Source organism: Castanea sativa, chromosome 6 (assembly GCF_040712315.1).
Source record: "Castanea sativa cultivar Marrone di Chiusa Pesio chromosome 6, ASM4071231v1".
Taxonomy (NCBI): Eukaryota; Viridiplantae; Streptophyta; class Magnoliopsida; order Fagales; family Fagaceae; genus Castanea; species Castanea sativa.
Window position 1 is genome coordinate 11993339 of NC_134018.1, and position 23414 is coordinate 12016752.

A 23414-nucleotide genomic window follows, 5' to 3' on the forward strand; every position below is an offset into this window, starting at 1 on the left:
GGTGGTGAAGGCATATGATGGCGATCATAAGACTGAGCAACGATCGTTAACTGAGGGGCATATGTCTCGCGACGATGTGTTGCGACAGATGCAATCTGAGATAGCGTACTTACGCAAGCGTGTGGATAGTAAGAAGCGGAGACGTAAGGATAATGCTAGCTCTTCCAGTGATAGTTCGGAAGCGAACCCAGGAGGAATTCATCCCCCAATGTTTGAGCCTACTCAAAGTATGACCCGTGCTAGTGTGTCTTCGGGCGTTAGGGCAAAGCAGCTGAAAGTGACGAAGATGCCCGATACTGATGGAATATATCGCGAGGACGGGAGTGATGCAATGGGTAAAGCCCTGAGACAAATTGCCAAATCCCCTTTTGTGGCAAGGATAAACAGGGCAAAGCTACCTCATAGGTTTTCCCAACCCATCTTTACTGTGTATAATGGGAGGACTGACCCTGTGGAGCACGTTAGTCATTTTAGTCAGAAGATGGCCGTTTATTCGAATAATGAGGCATTGATGTGTAGAGTTTTTCCCTCCAGTTTGGGGCCCGTGGCTATGAGGTGGTTTGATGCTTTGGCAGAAGGTTCCCTGAGGTCTTTTGAGGAATTGACTAGGGCATTTGGATCAAGGTTCATAACTTGTACAAGGATTCCAAAACCTTTGGATGCTCTATTGTCTATGTCCATGAGGGAAGGTGAAACACTCAAAACCTATTCTGACCGATACTGGGAAACGTATAATGAAATTGATGGGGATGTGGAGAGTGTAGCCGTGAGAACTTTCAAGGTGGGTCTTCCCACGGAGCATGGGTTAAGGAAGTCTTTGACAATGAAGGCCGCGATAGATATGCGTCAGCTTATGGACCGGATAGATAAATATAAACGGGTAGAGGAGGATCAGATGCAAAGCAAAGGCAAAATGAAAGGGTATCTAGAGAGGAAGGATCTTCGGGAAGGGGGGTTTCAAGGTATTCGGCCCAAACGAGACTTTACAAGCCATCCGAGGACCGCCGAGCCTCCTCTAGTTAACTCACTGTTTAAGGAGCCTGTGCATCACATCTTGGAGAAAATTCGGCATGAGCCATACTTTAGGCCACCAAACAAAATGAGTGGCGACGCATCCTTGAGGAACCAAAACCTCCACTGCCATTACCATCAGGATAAGGGGCATACCACGGAGAAGTGCAGGACGTTGCGCGACCATTTAAATTAATTGATTAGGGCCGGGAAGATCAACCACTTATTGGCAAAGCCGAATGGGAACCAGGAACAACTAGATACTCGGAAATTTTGGGGTCAGGCCCCTCAACCATCTTTAGGCACTATTAACGTCATCTTGACCCAGCCGAGAAGAGACTTTGGGAACCCTTCTCGGATCATGTCTGTTCAAAACAAGTGTGGGACTGAGGACGTGGAAGAGAATCATCAAACAAATAAAAGACTCAGATCCTCGGTGACGCTTACTTTGGGTTTTTCTGATAAGGATAAAGAGGGAACGTTTCAACCCCACGAAGATGCCTTGGTCGTCACAGTTCGTATCGGGGGATATGATGTAAGACGAGTCTTGGTGGATGATGGAAGTGGTGCCGAGATTATGTATCCGGACCTATTCAATGGATTAAAGTTGAAAGAGGAGGACTTGGAAAAATACGACCATCCCTTGGTCGGTTTTGATGGAAACCAAGTGATCCCGCGAGGAATGATTAGGCTGCCCGTGCAGGTGGAGGGTTCCGAGGTACAGGTAAACTTCATAGTTGTTATGGCATATTCTCCATACACGGCCATTTTGGCCAGACCGTGGTTGCATGCAATGGAGGCAGTTTCATCAACTTTACATGTGATGGTGAAGTACCCTACAGGGGGAAGCGTGGGGGTGTTACATGGCAGTCAAACGGTGGCTAGGCAATGTCTAATGTCTGCCACTATTCGTACGGGCCGAGGTTCGTTGGAAGGGGAAGTTCCTGAAACATCATAGCAATTAAAGGAGGCTGCTCAGGAAGTCGGCCCAGTTGAAGATGAAGGGTCTGCCGAGAAGCTAACCAAGGTAATTATTGGGGAAGATAAAGAGAAGTATTTTCAAGTCGGATCCAAGCTGCCGACACAGGAAAGAGAAGAGTTGATTCAATTCCTGCGAGATAACATTGATGTTTTTGCATGGACGACTTATGATGTGCCAGGAATTAATCCAGAGGTTATCTGCCACCATTTGAATGTTAACCCTCATGCGACGCCTAGACAGCAACCTCCTCGGCGAGCATCTCAAGAGCACGCCGAGGCAGTTAAAGAGGAGGTTGGGAAGCTAAAGCAAGCCGGTGCAATCAAGGAGATCTTCTATCCTGAATGGCTGGCCAATACTGTCGTAGTAAAAAAGAAGAATGGGAAATGGAGAGTCTGTATTGACTTTACAGATCTGAATAGGGCATGTCCCAAGGATCCTTTCCCTATTCCTAGAATTGACCAATTGGTGGATGCAACTGTGGGGCACCCCCGAATGAGCTTCTTGGATGCGTTCCAAGGATATCACCAAATCCCGTTGTCACTGAATGATCAGGAGAAGACGGCTTTTCGTGCCCCGAATGGTAATTACCATTACCGAGTAATGCCCTTTGGTCTAAAGAATGCAGGGTCCACTTATCAACGAATGGTGACCAGAATGTTCGATGCGCAGTTGGGACGTAACATGGAAGCTTATATCGATGACATGGTAATCAAAAGTAAGAAGACAGAAGACCATCTGACAGATTTGCAGGAGACTTTCTCAGTGTTAAGAAAGTATAAGTTACGCTTGAATGCATCAAAGTGTTCTTTCGGAGTGGGCTCGGGAAAATTTTTGGGGTACATGATTACTCATCGGAGAATTGAAGTTAATCCTGACCAAATTAAGGCTGTCTTAGGATTGCATCCCCCTCGGAGCCCGAAAGAGGTGCAGAGGTTAGCTGGCATGATTGCAGCCTTGAACAGGTTCATTTCGCGGTCGGCAGACAGGTGCCGCCCATTCTATCGCCTTTTGCACAGGTGGAAAGATTTCCAGTGGTCTAACGAATGCAATTTGGCTTTTGAGGATTTAAAGCAATATTTATCTAGACCGCCGATACTATCAACACCCGAGAAAGAAGAAGTGCTATATGCTTATCTAGCCGTCACAAATTACTCCGTAAGTCTTGTCTTAATACGGAATGATGACGGGGTCCAGAAACCAATATACTATGTCAGCAAGTCCTTGCAAGAAGTTGAACAGCGATACCTACTGCTGGAAAAAGCGCTTCTAGCCGTGGTGCACGCAACAAGGAAATTGCCTCATTACTTCCAAGCTCACACCGTGGTGGTACTCACTCAGTTGCCTCTACAAGCTATCACGCGGAAATCGGATTATACGGGTCGTGTAGCAAAGTGGGGAACCAAGCTGGGGGCTTATGATATCAAGTATATGCCCCGGACGGCTATCAAAGGGCAAATCCTTGCCGACTTCGTGGCCGAGTTCACGGACGGACAGGCTTATCCCGAAGATGCCGTGATGTCAATAATGTCCATTGGAACGGAAAACATCACTCCATGGGAAGTCTACACGGATGGGGCATCAAATCGAAAGGGAGCCGGGGTTGGAGTTGTGTTAATATCCCCCGAGAAACTAGTCATTGAAAAGTCATTGAGGTTGGGATTCCCAGCAACTAATAATGAGGCCGAGTACGAGGCTCTCTTAGTGGGCTCCCAGATGGTTAAACATTTGGGAGGAAAAGTAGTGAGGGTGTTCTGTGATTCCCGATTGGTGGTCGGGCAAGTTAATGGAGAGTTTGAGGCAAAAGATGAGCGAATGAAAAGCTATCTGAAACGAGTCCAAGCGGTGTTGGGTTTGTTTGACAGTTTCAAGGTACAGCAAGTCCCAAGGGGACATAACTCTCATGCTGATTCATTAGCAATGTTAGCCACTTCACTGGGATCGAAGTTACCGCGTATGGTTATGGTGGAAGATTTGTTGTCCTCTAGCTTAACCAGCATCCCGGCAGTACGGGTTCACAGCATTCATGTAGGCCCAAGCTGGATGGACCCAATTATAGCTTTCTTACAGCACGGAATACTACCTGAAGATAGAAAGATGGCCGAGACAATACGAAGAAGCGCACCCCGTTACTGGCTATCGGAGGAGAAAAAACTCTATAGGCGTTCCTATGCAGGTCCGTACCTCCTTTGCGTGCATCCGGAAGCCGTGGAACCTTTGCTGGAAGAATTGCATGAGGGTGTGTGTGGAAGCCACACTGGAGGAAGATCATTAGCTCATAGAGCCATGACCCAAGGGTATTGGTGGCCAAGCATGCAGAGAACCTCTCAAGAGTATGCCAAGAAGTGTGATCAATGTCAAAGGTTTGCACCCAATGTACATCAACCAGGAGGTAACTTAAATCCGTTGTCCAGCCCATGGCCCTTTGCTAAGTGGGGTTTAGATATCGTCGGGCCGTTTCCTCGGGCAACAGGTAATAGGAGATGGCTCATCGTCGGCACGGATTACTTCACGAAATGGGTGGAGGCCGAGCCATTAGCCAACATTAGGGATGTGGATGCAAAAAGATTCATCTGGAAAAATATCATAACTCGCTTTGGGGTCCCACACACCTTGATATCTGATAATGGTCTTCAATTTGATAGCAAAGTTTTCCGGCGGTACTGCGCAGAAATGGGAATAAGAAATGGATATTCCACGCCGTACTATCCCCAAGGAAATGGACAGGCCGAAGCAACAAATAAAGTCATCTTGGCAGGTTTGAAGAAACGATTGGATGACGCTAAAGGCGGCTGGGTAGAAGAATTACCTCATGTATTATGGGCTTATCGCACTACACCCCGAAGATCAACAGGCGAGACTCCCTTTTCAATGACGTATGGGATGGAAGCTATAATACCATTGGAGTCAGGTTTTCCCACCCTAAAGTCCGACCAGTATGACGAAGCGAGCAACCATGATCTGATGAATGATTGTTTGAATACTATTGAGGAAAGTAGAGAAATAGCCAATGTGAAGATGGGCAACTATCAGCAGAAGCTCAAGCAGACATATGACAAGGGAGTTAGGACCAGGCCCTTGGTGCTAGGAGATTTGGTACTAAGAAAGGTAGCGGGGGTAGCAAAGAATCCCGCATGGGGAAAATTGGGTCCTAACTGGGAAGGCCCATATAGAATTACCTCAATGGCAGGTATAGGGGCTTATCGTTTAGAGGATCTGGATGGAAGGGTGATTCCTCGCCCTTGGAATGTAAATAACTTACGACGATATTATTATTAAGAAAAGGATCTCCTTTTGTATGAGGCTTCTGTTCGTTTCAATCCTGTATCGGCAAAAACCTAAGTGTTAAACTGACCTTAGTGCTTGTTCGGCTCCTCGGGCCACAAGTCTAAGAGAAATTAATCACTTGCAAAAAACCTAAGTGTTAAACTGACCTTAGTGCTTGTTCGGCTCCTCGGGCCACAAGTCTAAGAGAAATTAATCACTTGCAAAAATCCTAAGTGTTAAACTGACCTTAGTGCTTGTTCGGCTCCTCGGGCCACAAGTCTAAGAGAAATTAATCACTTGTAAAAGCATAAGTGTTAAACAGACCTTAGTGCTTGTTCGGCTCCTCGGGCCACAAGTCTAAGAGAAATTAATCACTTGCAAAAACCAAAGTGTTAAACTGACCTTAGTGCTTGTTCGGCTCCTCGGGCCACAAGTCTAAGAGAAATTAATCACTTGCAAAAACCTAAGTGTTAAACTGACCTTAGTGCTTATTCGGCTCCTCGGGCCACAAGTCTAAGAGAAATTAATCACTTGCAAAAACCAAAGTGTTAAACTGACCTTAGTGCTTGTTCGGATCCTCGGGCCACAAGTCTAAGAGAAATTATTCACTTGCAAAAAACCTAAGTGTTAAACTGACCTTAGTGCTTGTTCGGCTCCTCGGGCCACAAGTCTAAGAAAAATTAATCACTTGCATACCATCACACAGGAATTGTAAGTCCAACAAAATCACGGCTAGAGAGATCTCAAATATGTAAAGCACTAACATAAAACAAATCATTGAGCCTTGTTGTTCAATAGCATATTGAACCTCGAATTTTCCGTTTCAAACGTCAAAGAAGGTCAAGTGGTGGAATTATGGTGCTCAGGTCAAACTGTTCATGGTTCTTAAAATCACAAGTATAATGAACTACTTCGTAGTGGAATTATGATTGTTAGTTCAAGTAAGTTTTTATCTGGACACATACAAAATGACAAATAAAAATGACAGCATATTGTAGTAAGACGTGTATATGAAACAGAAGAAAAGAGCTAAGTATTCATTTCTCAGCAAATGTCTGTTACAAAACCGGGGCAATCATATGGCCCCTTGCATCTGTAAGAAAAATATATATAAAGTAAAAAACAAGGCAAAAGCTACGAAATGACTAAGCAAGAAATAAGGCAAAAACTACGAAAGGACTACGCAACAGCTTGCTTGTCTTTTCTTTTCTCTGGGTCTTTTTCTTTTTTCTTCTTTTTTGGCTCTTCAGCCAATTCTCCCTCAGTTACTTCATCCACGGGCTGGGCTGGGGAAGAAGGGTCCTTTGAGACTGGGGTATCAGAAGGAACAGAAGCAGGGGTAGGCATTACAGGATCAGTTGTCGTTGCTGGAGGAGTAGGGGCTAAGCATAAAGCAGGGGGATAATAAATGTTGTCGGGAAGACGGAGTACTGCGTCAGCATCCACTCCCGCAGCGTCCAAAGCGCGGCCCCACACCTCCGAGCAGAATGCTCTGGCAACTCCTCTAAGTTGGGCGCTAAGCCGTCGAAGCTTTTTTCATCCCAAGATCATAGGCCGCTTGCTCGGCAAATGCCGCTCTTGCTCCTTCTTGGCCGCCAGCTTCTTTCGTTTGTTCGAGCTCGACAACCGCCGGGCAAGCCTGCTTTGAGCCTGTTTCTGGGCCTCAAGAGCAAGATTTGCTTGTGACTCATAGCTTTTCAGGGCCGACTCAGCATTCTTGTGAGCTTTTTCTACCTCAGACAGGTGAGTGAGGGTCTCCTTTAAGTTCAGCTCAGCTTCTTTTTGTGCCTTTATTGCCGCCTCGGCATTTTGATCAGCTTTTCGGGCAAGATCTAGGGAATGATCTACCCACTCCTCAGCCATGAATGAAGCCTGGACCGCCTATGATATATTTGAGTTAATAAGGTTAGTCATGATAAATAATTAAATTCATACTTAGAATGCACCAAAAACTTCGAAAAATACCTTGGCTAAGTCCTGCTTCAAAGACAAGAAAACCTCCCTCTTACGGAAGGACCGCAACTCTGCCATGTCTTCGGGAAGGCATAGAGCCTTCTCTAGACACTCGGCCACCAAGCTCGAGCTTCCCTTCTTCGGATCCCGCAGATTGGCGTCATCCAAAACAGGGCTGCCCGAGCTGAGAGTGAAGTTGGGCCGCCAGGTTGATGCTTTCCTTGTAGATTCACCACTGGGGTCTTTCGAAGAACCAGTGGGAGCAACCTTCTTGGAAGGGGCCTTTGCAGCCCTGGTATCTTTAACAGAGGGGTCAAGGTTTTCCCCTTCTTCGATGTCTATAACATGTTTGCTACTTTGACCCCTTTTGCGTTTTTTATCTGTCGCCTCCGAGGGGGGTGCCTGAGTAACAGCTGGAGTAACGGGACGAGGAGGAACCGACACGGCTGGCGAAGAGCTGCCTGCATGTGCCTGTAGTAGGGCCAACAGGTCAGGTTCTTTTTCTTGGAAACCCATTTGACTGGTGGACGGTTGGGAACTGGAAGGAGCGTCTGGGCGGTAGAACACCTCAAAGTCTTCCTCTGTCACCTCGAGAGAAGGGAGCTCGGGCGTGGCAGCTTTTTCCTCAACAACAGGATTAGCAGCTTGCTCCAAAGGAGGATAGATCAGTTGGGCGGCGAGTGAAGCAGGGAGTTGTGCGTCCTGAATTCCTGCAGGGGGAGGTACGGCTAATAAGAATCCCGGGGAGGAAACGTCAATTTGAGCTAGCCTTAAATCTCTTGCTCTTATCACGTTCTTCGTGCTTTGGAAGCGTTTAGTAGAGGGGTTGTATCCGAGGATGAGGTGGGCTGCTCGGAGCTGTCCGTCCCTATGTACGAATATCTCCGATCGAAGAATCCTGTTCAAATCAGCACGGTTCACGGCGGACAGATTCGGGGCAGTATGGTAATCGTCTGCAACAAAAAATGAAGGCATTTAAACAAATACGTGGTGTGGTGTAAAGCACAAAAAAGAATATGGTCAGTCCTAAGTGCTAGGTTAGTCCTCGGGAATCCTACCTGGTACCCCTTCTCGGGTGGGGCAATACAATCCGTCATGCCAATTGCCCGAGATGACAAGATAATCTTCATCCATCCCTTTGCTTGAATCGGGTAAACAGGAAATCAGCCTAACAGAAGGGATTCTACACTTCATATAGTATTTAGTCCTGTCCCCTTTTTGGCAGTTATATACCCAATTTACATCCTGCCAGGTCAAGTTAGTTCCCAGTTTTCGATTGAGGGCATCCGCGCATCCTAAAATTCTAAGGACATTTGGGGAGCATTGCGAAGGGGTAAGTCTATAATTTATTAGAAAATCCCTAGTTACTCTACCCATAGGAATTTCCATACCCCCCTCAATGAATGCAATCATCGGAATCAAAATGGATTCAGGTGGCCGAGACACCAATGGAATATCTTCTACCTCACAATACGTAATATCTACGTCATTGGGGATCCGATATCGGACCTTAAAAGTGGCTTTTGCCTCATCCGTATTCACTAACTTAGCGTATCTACCCATTAACCCCCGCTGCAAGAGGAGGAAAGCAAGCAAGAAGAGAAAAAAGGAAAGGAAAATGAACACACCTCTGAAGATCGCTTAAGGATGGTCCCCGGGAGCTCACTTTTCTTTCAATCCTTCGAAATGGCAAAATGAACTTTATCCAGCGTAAAAAGTTGCTTTTATAGGGGTGGGGGAAGTGGAAGTAATGGGGTAAAAGAATAAGAGCGGTAACTTTCCCGCTCATAATTAAGAGCAAAATCTGAACCGTACATTTCTCATCCAACCGTAGAACGTGCACGGGAAAAGAAGCGTCAGGTGCCATAAATGCCTCAACGTGGGATACGAGGCGCCAGATGCGGATCATGGGGCAGTGAAGAGACGTCTGTACGTGTGAAAGCATAAAATGGATAAGAAGCGTGTATAAGAAGTTAAAACTTAGTTATTAATACATGATTCATAACTCAAGTTTTAAAGGGGCTGTTGTGAGGACCCGAGGACCTAAGAACCCGAGGACCCGAAGAAAGGAAGGCCAACATTTAGAATAAAAGATGAGGTCTCTCCAGGTGTGCCCGAAGATGAGGTGGCGTGGACGATAACTAAATAAGGGACATGTTACAAATATCTGGTTGTAATAGGCTGATTGCATTAAATGCTTGGCAACAACCATTCTGGCCGCATTAATTAGCAAGCATCTCCTCTATCCGTCGCATTAATGTGGACATGACCTGAACAGTGCGGGATGCAAAGTGGAATCTTGTTCCATTGCCGACGGACAAGTGTCACGGGAGAAGGACCGCAGATTGCAAGGTGTAAGGCTACGATGAAAATAGAGAATAGTATAAATAGGAATCAAGAGATTACGAGTAGTGGGCTTTTTGTTGTTGAACCCTCTCTACCAAATGTATTGTATGAGGACTCTTAAGTGAATAGAGCAACAGGAACGTTCAGAAGTTGATTTTATGAGCTTTTGGTCCTTACATTGTTTAAAATGTAAAAATGTGAGTTTGAAATGGAAAAACAAACGGGCCCTAAATAAGATTATATATATATATATATTTATACATTTTTTTAGCCACATGTATTTTTAAAACATATAAACAACATTATTAGAACAACTTTACCAAACAACCTTTTAATTTTACCTTTTTTGTTGTACTTTATTATTACTCTAACTTTAAAAGACTGTATCATCCAATCAAAAAAAAGAAAAAAACCGTCTCATTTACTTTATAAGTATTACATTTACATATATTTCATTAAAGGATAATTTTGAGGAATATTTTAATGTCATGGAAATATAAAGAATTGTAGCAATTGATTTGTGGCAATAAAATGGTAGAAATGGGAGGAAAAAAAATTTGTGACAATTGATATTTGCCGAAATTTTTTTTTTCCCTAACATCAAACCCTTAGAAATTAAAAAAATGGGTCAGTGAGTGCATTCACTCAATTCCGTTCTTAAATCCTATAAAAAAAAATAAAAATTCCGTTCTTAAAGTACTTCCCAAAAATCAAAGAAGTTGGAAACAAAACTTGCAATTAAAGCCTAGGTTCCTGAGACTTTGCTTTCTATATAGGTTTTTATTGGTCTTAGTGCTGGTCCTCCTACAACACGTTGTGCTTGCTCTTTAGTTAAAGAATCATTTTAAGGAATATTTTAACATCACGGAAATATAAAAAGGATTTTGTTAATGTGATCCGTGACTTTTTCTTTTTTCTATTAACTATATAAAAATGAGTAATTTTTAGATATTTTTAAAAAATAAGAAATAATGTTTTTTTTTTCTTTATATTTATGATGAAGTTTGTATATTAAATTTATGATAAAATTTATTATGAATATTATAAGAAAGAATATAATTTTTATTATACTCTGAAAGTATTTAAAAAATTTTCAAGAAAAGTGGTAATGCCTCTACAGTGTAGTATAGTTTTTTGTCTTTTCGTGAAGTCAAAACGGTTCGCTCGGCTGAAATGTGATCCAAATAAAAAAAGAAAAGGAAAAGAAGGCAGAGATAGAGAGCGAGAGGGCTAGAGCGAGAGGAGAGAAAAGAGAAGATAGCTAGACTGAGAGTAAAAAGACAAGTTGCGTGTGTGAATAAAAAAACATAATAAGAAAGATGGAAAATCTAAGATTGCGTGTCTGAGTCAATGTGTAGATAAAGATGAAAAGTGCAGAGAAAGATGTGACGAAGGACAGAAATAAAGGAGTCAGACGGAAATTAAGATGCATGGGGATGAGAAAAAACAAGAGAAAAAGAAAAGAAATGATAAGAAAGTAAAATATCAAAAAATGGTGGAAATAGTGATGGTTTGACTTTGTGCAGTGTGCCCAGCTTGGGTTGCCAGTTTGTTGCGTTAAAAGAAATAATTAATATTTTAATAGTATTTTAATTAAAATAATAGTAGTTTAATTGATTTGATTAGATTAATTTCTATCTTTTCTATACAATTAAATCTCGAATGCATGCACAGTACTTTGGTACTGGGCAGTGCATAGCATTATGCAACACTGTAGCTATAAGGGTTTTTTTTTTTTTTCAACAGTCTCTGTAGCTATAGTGCCTAGTTTTTTTTTTTTTTTCTCCCGGTAATCGGTTTATGTTTTTTTTTTTTTATAAATATTGATGTAAACTGAAATTTATATTGTTATACTGAAATAATAAATATCATAATATTTTGATAATTATTCATGTATCAATTTTTTACAAGTATCAATTTCTTACAAGTCGAAATAAAATAATATAGTAAAATATGAGATTGGTTTTTTTTTTTTTAGAGTAATCGGTTTGTGTCTTTTTTTCTTTTAAATATTGATGTAAACTGATATTTATATTGTTATACTAATAAAATAAATTTCACAATTATTAACGTGTCAATTTTTTACAAGTCGAAATAAAATAATAAAATATGAGACTGTAGCCAACCACGACTGAAAATAAATGTTTAAAAAAAATGTTACAACACTTATTGTTATCACAATACACTGTAGCACTGTAGCTACAACGGTGCTTTGGTTTAGTTTTCATAATTATTGACGTGTTAATTTCTTATAAGTCGAAATAAAATAATAAAATAAAATATGAGTTTTTTTTTTCAGTAATCAGTTTGTGTTTTTTTATTTCTTTTAAATATTGATGTAAGCTAACATTTATATTGTTATATTAACACAACAAATTTCACAATATTTTCACAATTATTGACGTGTTAATTTCTTATAAGTCGAAATAAAATAATAAAATATGAGACTGTAGCCAACCAAAACTGAAAATAAATGTTTTTTAAAAATGTTACAACACTTATTGTTATCACAATACACTATAGCACTGTAACTACAACAATGCTTTGGTTTAGTTAGTCATTTTCTTTTTTAGTAATCCGTTTGTGTTTTTTTTTCTTTTAAATATTGATGTAAGCTGACATTTATATTGTTATACTAACACAACAAATTTCACAATTATTGTCGTGTCAATTTCTTACAAGTCAAAATAAAATAATAAAATATGAGACTGTAGCCAACCACAACTGAAAATAAATGTTTTAAAAAAATGTTACAACACATACTGTTATCACAATATTTTCACAATTGTTGAGATCTCAGTTTCTCATAGATCAAATAAAAAAAATGCAAAGTCCACAACATTTTGACATTAATTTCTATAGTGCCTAAGTTTTTTTTTCCCAGTAAATTGGTTTGTGTTTTTTTTTTCTTTTAAATATTTATATAAACTGGCACATATATTGTTATACTGACATAATAAATTTCACAAGATTTTCACAATTATTGAGGTATCAATTTTTTAGAAGTCGAAATAAAAAAAAATAAAATATGAGACTGTGACCGCAATTGAAAATAAATATTTTGAGAAAATGTTACAACACTTATTATTATCACAATATTTTTACAATTGTTAAGTTCTCAGTTTCTTATTATCACAATATTTTTACAATTGTTAAATATTTATGTAAGGTGGCATATATTTTGTTATACCGACACAACAAATTTCACAATATTTTTATAAATATTGAAGTATCACTTTCTTATAAGTCGAAATAAAATAATAAAATATGAGAATGTGACCAACCACAACTAAAAATAAATATTTTGAGAATAACAATAACAATGTTATCAGTTTAAAACCAATAATAACTTGTCATTTAGAATTTGTTCTAAAAATGTTATGAATGTAGCATTTCTCTCAAATAAAAAAAAAAAAATTTATTCGGATCCTAAAAATGAAGATATTGTGAAAATATTGTGATATTTTGTTGTATTCTTAGACTTCTTTTTTAATATAATCAAATTGGGTGAATCAAAATTCACAGTTTTACACACAAAATTTATATTAATTTTCTCACTACTGGGGCAGCACGAGCCTTGCACGTGCAGCCAACACTAGTTCTATAAAAAAGTTTCAAAAAGAGTGGTAGTTAAGGAATGAAATCCATTAACATTTTTGTATTTAATTTAATTAGAACATAATTACTCTAGACCACAATTGATTATACACTTATTTTTAAAATTATCTTATATAGGGGCAGAATGTTATTGGCTATCCAAAATTTAAAGAAAATATTTTTTTTTAGAGATAATTACAATATGATGCTAAATTCGCAACTCAAATTATTTCTTCCTAGACCTTCATAAATTTTGTATATAATAAAAGAGTGCCAATTTAATTATAAAACCTTTAGAACTTAGCACAATTCATATGATAAATTATGAGCGATAAATAAAAAATTATGAATTTATATAAAAATAATAAACAACTTACTTAAAATTTTGGCAAAATTGTGGTACCAGAATTGCATTAGAATTAAGGAAAAGTTGTGATCCCCGGAACTAAATTATGGCAGAGTTGTGGATGAGAATGAGTCGTAGACATTGAATTGAAAAGGATAAAGATAAACAAAATTATTTAACTTACTTATCTTTTTAAATGAAAATGACAATCTTGTTGCGGATTTGTATAAATATTAGAGCATATGTGGTAAAACTTGAGGAAAAGTTTTCAGAAAAGCACATATACACAGTGATCACAAATGTTTACAAAGTTAGACTTTCTACACATACACAGAATATTACTTATGGGAGATGACACTGAAAACAAAACTCTCTTTGTAATTTAGTCAAAAGAAGAAAAGTGTAATTATCTATTAAAATACCTTACCTTATATTATAAGAAAGGATTGCTGCACATTAGCAGAAAGAAGTGAGTGAATTAACAAGAGCCTCACGCAAGTTTCTAAACCAGGGTGTTCGGGTAGGTGGGTGTTCTAAGATTTTGACATATTATGAAGTGTTTACACGTAAAATGAGCTGTTTCTCACTACATTAATTAACTCCATTTAGTCTGACTCTAGAATTCCCTCAACTGAATAATGTGGTTTCTCGTTGTATGGGGTAAAATCCTCTTGAAATTGATAAGGGCCCAACCAATACAACTAATCAATAAATATGGACCAAGAACTTAAACTAAAACAAGATGTAGGAAAAGTGAAGATTCAGCAAACTGGCATATTAAGGAGTTGATTGTGTAATACATAATCATTCATTGTAGAGAAAAAAGTCCTTGGTCATACCTATAGTAGACCCAAACGTAAAAACTGATTAAATCTGTTCTAACAACTTGATGTAGTAAACTGGTATTTATACCAATTTACTCTAGTTGCAAAAAATTTAGCTTTAACTTTAGCTTTTTTAATAACACATGATTTTTTGGTTCTTTGGTGGTAAAATAATTTTTTTGCTAAAATATATTCACTATTATGAATGTTTTTATTATTTCTGGGTTGGATAATTGCTATTTGGGTTAGACTAGTTAAGCTAATTGAAAAGAAGGGGGTTAAGATTTAGGAAAGGGATCTCAAATACAAAAATGAAATATATAATAAATAAAAATTTGGACCTAGGGGAGGCCTAGGCCCCTTGGGCCCCACCTAGGCCTATTTTTGATCTGAACAGCTTCTTGTCTTTCTTCACCATTCTGGGAGGGCTCTCGGCATGTGGCTAAGGGCAAGGAGCTCCTCAACTAATGACCGAGGTGGAGTTGATCCTCAGCTGCTTCCCTTTAGAGACTCGAGTGATTGTGATTAGCTCTCCTTTCTTCCCTAGCTTCTTGGTCTACCTTCGTATGGTTTATGGGTTGGGCTAGCTTTATTCAACTTGATCATGTTTTCTTTCCCAACTCTTTCCCTGGGCCCATGGGCTTACTATCACAGGCTTGTTGCTATTGTTGGGCTTCTCCTCATACATTAAGGTTGTCAAAATCGGGATCCTACATAGGATTGTTGAAGGTAGGTGGGATTGTAGATCATAGGATCGAATCGTGAATCGTAAAATCCTACATATTTTTTCAGATTTAAAGCAAAAAACACATTTATAATGACTTTGTATGTTGAATAATCACGTAAATTATAAATTCATCTATAAAAAAACTAAGATTTGCATCATATGATGTAATTTGCATGTCATACATCGCTAAGTCTATACTAACGAAACAAATATATTTAAGTTTTGACCCAATGTATTTAAAAAGTTTAATAAATGTTTAATTAGCAACCAAATACTAAAATATTTATCAAAACATATGGAAAATATTTTCTAAATTCTAAGTTCCAAGTTTGAAATCCAAAATAATTTAGCAAATGGAAACTAGCTAATTGCAATATGAAATCCAAAAGCAAAATGAATATTAAGGTGAAGTAAACATTTATTTATTCCCATTCTAAGGTTTTTATAACCATTGTCCTAAATTCCTAATCATCATCATCTGTGTAAACATTATATATTTGTATACTATACTTGCAAAAGACATCAAGATACAATTTCACATTTAACTATTCAAGTTATACCACTCAGCAACAATTAAAGAGCATGCTCAAAAAAATCAATCAATCAATATATAAATACAAACATAACTAATAAAATTATATATATATATAATATTTTAGTAATATTAAAACAAAAATTAGTATATTGATCAAACGAATTTAACAACATTATAGTTTAAAAGACAACAAAGCCAACATCGATCAAATTCTTTATTTAGAAATGATGAAGCATTCCTTCATTTTGATCACAAGTGAACTAGAAACTAAAAACATTTGCTTAGGTTAAAATAATTTTATAAAAATAAAATAAAATGTCATACCATCACAGCATGAAAAAATAAAAACCCTTAAATTTTCATTAAAACAAAAAATTTATCCCATAAAAAAAAAAAAAAATTTATGTTTTTGGTAGGATCGGTAGGATCCCATACGATCCTACTATTTTTACGATCCTAGTGTGATCTTAAACGTTTTGGTGAAGTGGGATCATAAAATCGTGCGATTCTACAATTCAGATTGCGATTTTGATAACCTTGCCACACACTCTATTAATTGTGAATACTATTAGGGGATCCCTTCGATGATTTGCTCCAGGTCCACCCATCTGAAGAGCTGCCTGCCCTGATTGGAATTTGCTTAATAGCCTTGACTGAATCATTCTCAAATAACCGAGAAAGTTTTGCTTCATCCCACCCTTGTTTGTTTGGCGTAAATAATTTTCACACTGCCAGGCAATTATTCAGGCATTCAGGTGACTTAGGCACCGGTTTGAAGTTGGGAAGATTTGGACTCCATGGATCCTCCCAAGTTAAGAAACTCCCCCCATTTTTCATAATCTTACATGCTCCACCTAAAAGAATAGGCTTGGCTACTTCTACACTTTTCCAAGTCCAGGAGGCCTTTTTTGGAGTCTATGCGACTATGCCAAAGGTCCTTCCTATCCACCTTATATTTTGCAGACAAGGCTTGAATACAAAATTTTCCTTTTTTTTCTCCCCCTAAAATCCACCATGCGAGCTTTATTAGCAGGGAGATATTGAAATCTGAAAAAGAATTGAAACCAAGGCCACCATCCTTCTTGGATTGGCATAAATCTTCCAAGCCATACGAGAGAAGTAGTGGTTGTTCTCTTTTGAAGGATTCCACCAGTATTTTCTAATTAAACCAATGTCACACCAATTGAATATGTGAACACACCCATTCTTTAAGTCCAATCACCTATAACATTTCAATCAAGATCAACTATTTAGATGGATCTACAACTATTATTTCCACATAACAATCACTTACCTCTTGTTGCACTAACACATAATTAAGAAAGCAATAAGATATCAAAGTGCTCTCTGAAATGAGCAGTTCCAAATCTTCTAAGGTAAAGCAAGGTAATATTTGGTCTCGAGTAGGACTACATTGTTGTTATTACTGTACTAAATATCAAAGAATAAATTTTTACATTAATGTAAGGCAGAGGGTGATTCAAAGGATGCTGATCTTCCAGGAGAATGGAGCACATAGTCAATACATCAAATCATGAAATATGAGTCGACAAGTACTTTTACCTCTTGGAGACTTTGATAAATCAACTTTAGTCTTTACCATTGTCGTTAGGCTTTCTGAGTCCATCATTAAATCGTACCAATATATTGTCATCAATTCCAAAACTTTTGCATGCCTCAGCAAATATTTTACAAGTTTTGCCTCATCTGGTGTTCCAAGAAAGTTGTGAATTTCAATTGTCTTAAGATGCAAGAGCAGACAACATGGCACACATCTAGGCGGATTCCAGCTGAATTGAAAGGTTCCTTTGTTGAGAGGTTTTACAAGTCCCTGATCAGGAAGATAACAAAATATTTTGATATTTTAAAGAAAATTTTGGTTCTATATTAAATTACCGATTCTCCCAAAACCTTAAGATATGTGTGGGCCATTTAAGCTGTTATTGAATAGGGTTCAACATGTGAAAATTTAAACCAAAGGTTAGGTGAACACACGAGATATGCTTAAACTCTTAGGAGGTAATGAATTTATTCATTTAATCTAACTATGACATACACATGAATTAAACCCACCATCCAAAGGGGAAAAAGAAATCCAAACTCACCTCCTTAAAGTTAAGAACTTTGAGATTGGGTGAACTCTGAAGTATATTTGGTAGTAGTTCCCAACCAACATTGTCATCAATTCCAAGCTTCAAATGGGTGAGATTATGAAAGGTGGGGAGGATAGGAGCAATGTTGTGCAGAGACTGAACACAGATCATTGGAAACAAAATGAACTTGATGAGTATGCAAATAAATATAGAAGTTAACATCAGACAGAAAAGTGTGCAAGCATACCTGCATAGCATCACCAGATAATGCTAAAAGCTTGACTTGGGAGATTCCATCAAGAAGTCCAAATAAACATGTACCTTGGACGCATGCTTCAACCAAAGAGGGTGAGGAATTCACTGAATAATCTTCATACATATAATCATCAATTTCAAAATACTCAAGATTTGGGGTATTAATGACAACCTTGTACTCATAATTTCCTATGCTTCTTAGACTTGAGGAAAATATTGACAATCTTTTCAATGAAGGTACAGAGATATTCATAATCCCCACACCATCCCAGACATGCCTCTTTATGACCAAATCTTCAAGGACAGGACAGCTAGAAAAGAGCTTTTGCATTGAGGCATCATCCCCATATATAACAGAATTCAGATGAAGGAGCTTAAGTCTTGGCAAACAAATACATGTTGGGAAGTTGAGCACAAATCTTCCTTGAATTTTTAAAACCACAAGCGTTTTGCAGGTGAGAAGGCTCCAGGGCAACTGCCCTACTCGAAAAAGCTCAGACTTAATTGTTAGCTCTTGAACCATACATGCAATCACAGCACAAGTCCACGAATAAAGATGTGCTGATGCATGTAATGTGTAGCATGAGAGATTGCATTTTTCAATGGCAAATCCATCACGATGAGCAAGAACCCAGTTTACATAATCAATAAAGCAATTTACCTTGTTCATGTAATTACCACAGTCAGTCGTAAAGGTATCATAAAAATAAAGACTGGGGACAGAAGTCCATAGGTTCTCCCATCTCTTCGACAAGATGCTAGTCCCAACTACTTCCTTTGGTGAAAGAAATGAGAATATGTGACAAAGAAGTGAATCTGGTAACCTACTAATCCAGTCTTCACCATTGGTGGTACTTGAATCCTCCATAACTCTGTGATAAACTGAAGGATAAAAATATGAATAAAAAAAAATTTTAAATCAGAGAGATAAGCTTTATCAAAAAGACTAGTGGAGTGTCTAAGCATGGTTTAATTATATGATTTGAGTCCATAAGAGATAAGCTTGCAAGTTGCAACTCGTGGCAGATTTATTATAATAGAGATTACTGGTGAATTTTAATGTTAAAAATAAAAAATAAAATGAACTAATAGAATATTTACCATGATAATATAGGGAACAAAGCTTAGTTACAAAATTTGTTGTATCTTAAGATTATAACTTTTCTCAATAAAATAAACATTGCTACATATTTCGAAAATCTAATCGTTAAATTGTATGTTTTTTACTCTCTTAATAAACATGTTAAATTTTATATCAATCAGATATTATTTGTTATATTATCTATAAGCTCTTTTTTCTATGCATAATTTTAAACTACAAAAACTTGCAATTTAAATAATTTACTGATGACTTCGCAATTGATCTTTAATTTTCTAAAAATTTTACAAGTATGGAAGATATAATATAAGATGTAATCCAATGGTGGATTTGTTAAAATTCACCTCCAATGAAAAGATATTGAGCAAAGTTGTAGCATTGAGTTTTTTTTTTTATTTATAGGAAAAAGTTGTAGTCTTAGACTATAACTAAGTTTGTAGTTAAACTTTATTTATAACTAGCTTGTAACCCCATGCATATGCATGAATATACTTAAAAGATACACATTAAGATACATAGTATAATAATCTTACATATCTAATTTAAATATTATTGATAATCATTTTTTTTAATTCTTTAAAAAGTCTTGTAAGAATGTTATTAGGTAGAAAATGTAAAGAGTTCATTTTTCTAAATATTTTTATATTCATTAATTCTAGACTCTTTGGTTTTTGTACAAAATAACTCACTTGAATAGATATTTATGATATGATTCCACATTTGATTCCAAAATTAAGAAATAAAACTATCTAAAAATAAATAATTTAGGACACATAACACAAAATTAGACTTCAACTGTAGAATCTAATTGAATTTTCTCCAAACTGTATCTATTAATATATATATATATATATAATTTTTGTGTCAAATGAATTGTTTTTAGTTATAAAAAAAGGCTCATAAATATAAAATCATTCAAATTCTTTCTTCCTCTAGTTTTATATATAGTGTTAGATATATGATTATATTTTTTATAATTTATTTATATTGGACTCGTCGTTTTCTACTCTATATTAACTCATTTAGCACAAAAATTAAAAAACTTCAATTAGATAAAACACATGCCGTAAAATTAAACTTTAATTAAAATTGATTTTTTACACTGAACTAACTAACTTGGTTCAAAATTTAAATTTTTTTATCAGATGGGACACGTGGTGCAAAATTATATTGTAATTGAATTTCAATTTAAAATATAATTGGATTTTCTCTCAGTTTTACTTATTAATATATATATATGATTTATAAACTTGAATGGTTTTTAGTTTACAAAAAAAAACAAAAAACAAAAAACTCATAAATATAAAATCATTCAAAAATTATGTTTTTTAAGGTTTACTTATATTGGACTCCTTGTTTTTTACATTAAATTAACTCATTTGCTATAGAAATTAAAAAAACTTAGATTAGATAGGACACATATTGCAAAATTAAATTCTAATTGAAATCTAATTTTTACATTGAATTAATTACTTGGCACAAAAATTTAAAAACTTAGATTAGATAAGACACGTGGCGCAAAAATTAAATTCTAATTGAATTTCAATTTAAAGCCTAATTGAATTTTCTTTCGGCTTTACTTATTATTATATATATAGATTATATATAGAGACTTGGTTAACTCAACAACTAAGAAAAGATTGGAAGACTCATGGGTCAATGAGGTTAATTAATGAGGTTTTAATGAGAAGTTTTTGTTTGATAAAAATAGTAAAATACTGATTTTATATCAATTTGATGATATTGGACAATGTCTGATATGGATAATCGAGTCCATCAGGACCACCTCGTGCATACATGTGAGGTAAGAATCTTAGGTCCGATCTTATCTTGTTTCTCCGTTCAGCTTTATATGTTATTTTTGAAAGACTTTTTTTGGTTGAATGAAAGAGACTTTTTATATATGAATTTTAATAAACTTTAATTAGTATTACAATATGATTATATGAAAAAGGCTATTGTAAAATTTTAAAGAGTTAATATAAATGAAGAAAATGACAAAAAAAATCCAAGAACTATAGGCCAATAGAAGTGTGCACTTGGCATGGATTATTCTTGCCAACTTATTTTACTATTCAGCTTATTTTTGTTACTATTTATGGATTCTACTGCACTTTTTGATACTATTCATGAATTCTATTGTACTATTTCAGCTATTTTTTACTTTTATTTACAGTATTTTCAGTAAAAAAATTTTAATTTCAGTAAAATAAGCGGATCCAAGCCAAGAGTTTCACACGCATTTGTATTTGTCCATCTGCTATGAGTATTCGTACAAGCTTCAACAAAAAACAAAAAGCCTAAAAGCCAAAAATGGGAAGGACGGAAATGAAAAGTGACCAAGAGACCACCAAAAGGGGGTCGGTTTCTTATTTGGACATGTCTAAATCCTCTTTCCCAGGCCAGATGCAATCCATAAAGTATAGCCCATGATTTAGCAACAAAACCATTTGTAAAATGTAAAGAGAACCTCACAAATCCAATTCCCATTATGACTGTAAGGTCCAAAAAATCTAGCGGCCCAAGTCCACTTAGAATAGTGGGCTGAACAACTCAACCATGGCCAAAATCAATAAAATTTGTAAGAGAGGGAAACAAATAGCAAGGGTGGGCTCTGCCAAAGGATAAAAACAAGGAAGAAAGGACTGATCTTATTACATGGAAAAATCAATCTTTCAATACCGGTTAGCCCGAGGAAACCATATTTACCTAGGAAATGTTACTGTTCACTCTATTTTCTCTCAATGTTCTTCTCGTTTCTTCTCTCTATCCTGACACTTGTGTCTCGATCTCTTTTCTTGTAAACCCCTTTTTCTTATATACTTCTTCTTTTCTTATATCTCAACCATCCATCGTTACCTAACATGCCTCCTCTCATGACACTTGTCTCTGTCTGTATCTGAAGAAGGTGGCGGATGGAATCTGCTTAGCTGTGATTTGTACTGTTCAGGTCACTTCTTCGTCAATGCAGCTGATAAAGCTATTGCCCACCATTAAATGCGAAGGCCACAGGCTACTCCGAACTAGAAACTTCCCCTATGATCATAGATTCTCTCTATTCATGCCTTTCTCTCCACCTAGAACATCTCAGAGTCCTATGACTCATCCCTTCCTCTCCTTGGATGTCCTTCCTCCTTGAGCCTGTGGCCCATGGCATTCCCACCCCAACATTGCAACTCTTCAACTTCATCCTCGGTCCTCAAGCACCCACAATAGCCCCCCTAAAACTTTTGCTATTAACCCCAAGGTAAAAGTGAAGTTTTAGTTATATAGACGGACTATATACGTGCCGCGCGCATTCCCACGTGGTAACGTCCTTTCACCTATCTCCAGCACAATCTTGACATTTCGGAATTCACGATCTCACATTTATGGCGTCAGGTGGATGCCTGTCTCCCCACATTCTACAGCTTGATCAAGATCCTACGGTTCCTATTTTCCCTTATTTATGAGCAGGAATTACCGCCCATTTTTTACTCCTATATAAGGAGGGTTTAGGGCTGGCTGAGGTTCATTTACGCATTCTAGACATTTGAGTTAAAGCAACCTCCCAAGGAGATTTATTCCCTTTCCATGGGTAGATACGCTAAGTTAGTGGATACTCCTGAGGCTAGGGTTGTCTTTAGGGCACAATGTAAGATTCTCAACAGTGTTGAAATCCGATACTGTGAATACGGTGAATGGCTGGTCTTGAACAAACCTCCCGAATCCGTCGTCATTCCGATGATTGCTTTCATTGAAGGCGGGATGGAACTTCCTATAGGAAGGGTTACTAAGGACTATCTAATAAACTATAAGTTAACCCCTACCCAATGCTCCCCAAATGTCTTTAGGGTCCTCGGGTGTGTAGATATGCTAAATAGGAAAATGGGGACCAACCTTACCTGGCACGACGTAAACTAGGTATACAATCGCCAAAAAGGGGAAAAAAACCAAGTACTACATCAAATGTAGAGTCCCCTCTGTTAGGTTGATCTCCTGCCTACTTAACTTAAGCAAGGGTATGGACGAGGACTTCCTCATCGTCTCGAGAGACTGGCACGATGGACTACATTGTCCCACCCAAGAAAGGGAACCAAGTTGGGTTCCCGAGGACCATAGATGCATTTAGGACGTTACTTGAGTTCATCAACATGCAAATTTTCTTTTTCTTCGTTTTTTTTACTAATGACTTTTACTGTTTTTCTCGGTAGACGAATACCACGTCGCCCCTGCTAAGCACTTAGTGAACTTCACAGACCTAAACCAAATCCTTAGGTCAGAGATCTTTCTGCACAAGGATAGTCAACTTCGGGCTGCCCACGTCATCCTCGGATACAAGCCTTCCACCAAGCGTTTTTAGAGCTCGAAGAACATCATTAAAGATAGGGACGCTCGGTTGG

At 37.4% G+C, this 23414-nt stretch overlaps 1 protein-coding gene and 1 pseudogene across 1 annotated transcript; one reads left to right on the plus strand and one right to left on the minus strand.

Annotated features, from left to right (window-relative positions):
* Window positions 1-331: 331 nt before the first annotated feature.
* LOC142639456 (uncharacterized) lies at window positions 332-6662 on the plus strand (annotated as a pseudogene).
* Window positions 6663-14605: 7943 nt separating this feature from the next.
* On the minus strand, window positions 14606-18902 carry LOC142641106 (FBD-associated F-box protein At4g10400-like). The gene is made up of 4 exons (XM_075815492.1): window positions 17926-18902; window positions 17691-17834; window positions 17149-17416; window positions 14606-15099 (listed from the first exon to the last, which is right to left on the minus strand). The coding sequence occupies exons 1-4, from the start codon at window positions 18799-18801 to the stop codon at window positions 15020-15022; spliced, it is 1368 nt and encodes a 455-aa protein (XP_075671607.1). The 5' UTR covers window positions 18802-18902; the 3' UTR covers window positions 14606-15019.
* Between the last annotated feature and the right edge of the window lie 4512 nt (window positions 18903-23414).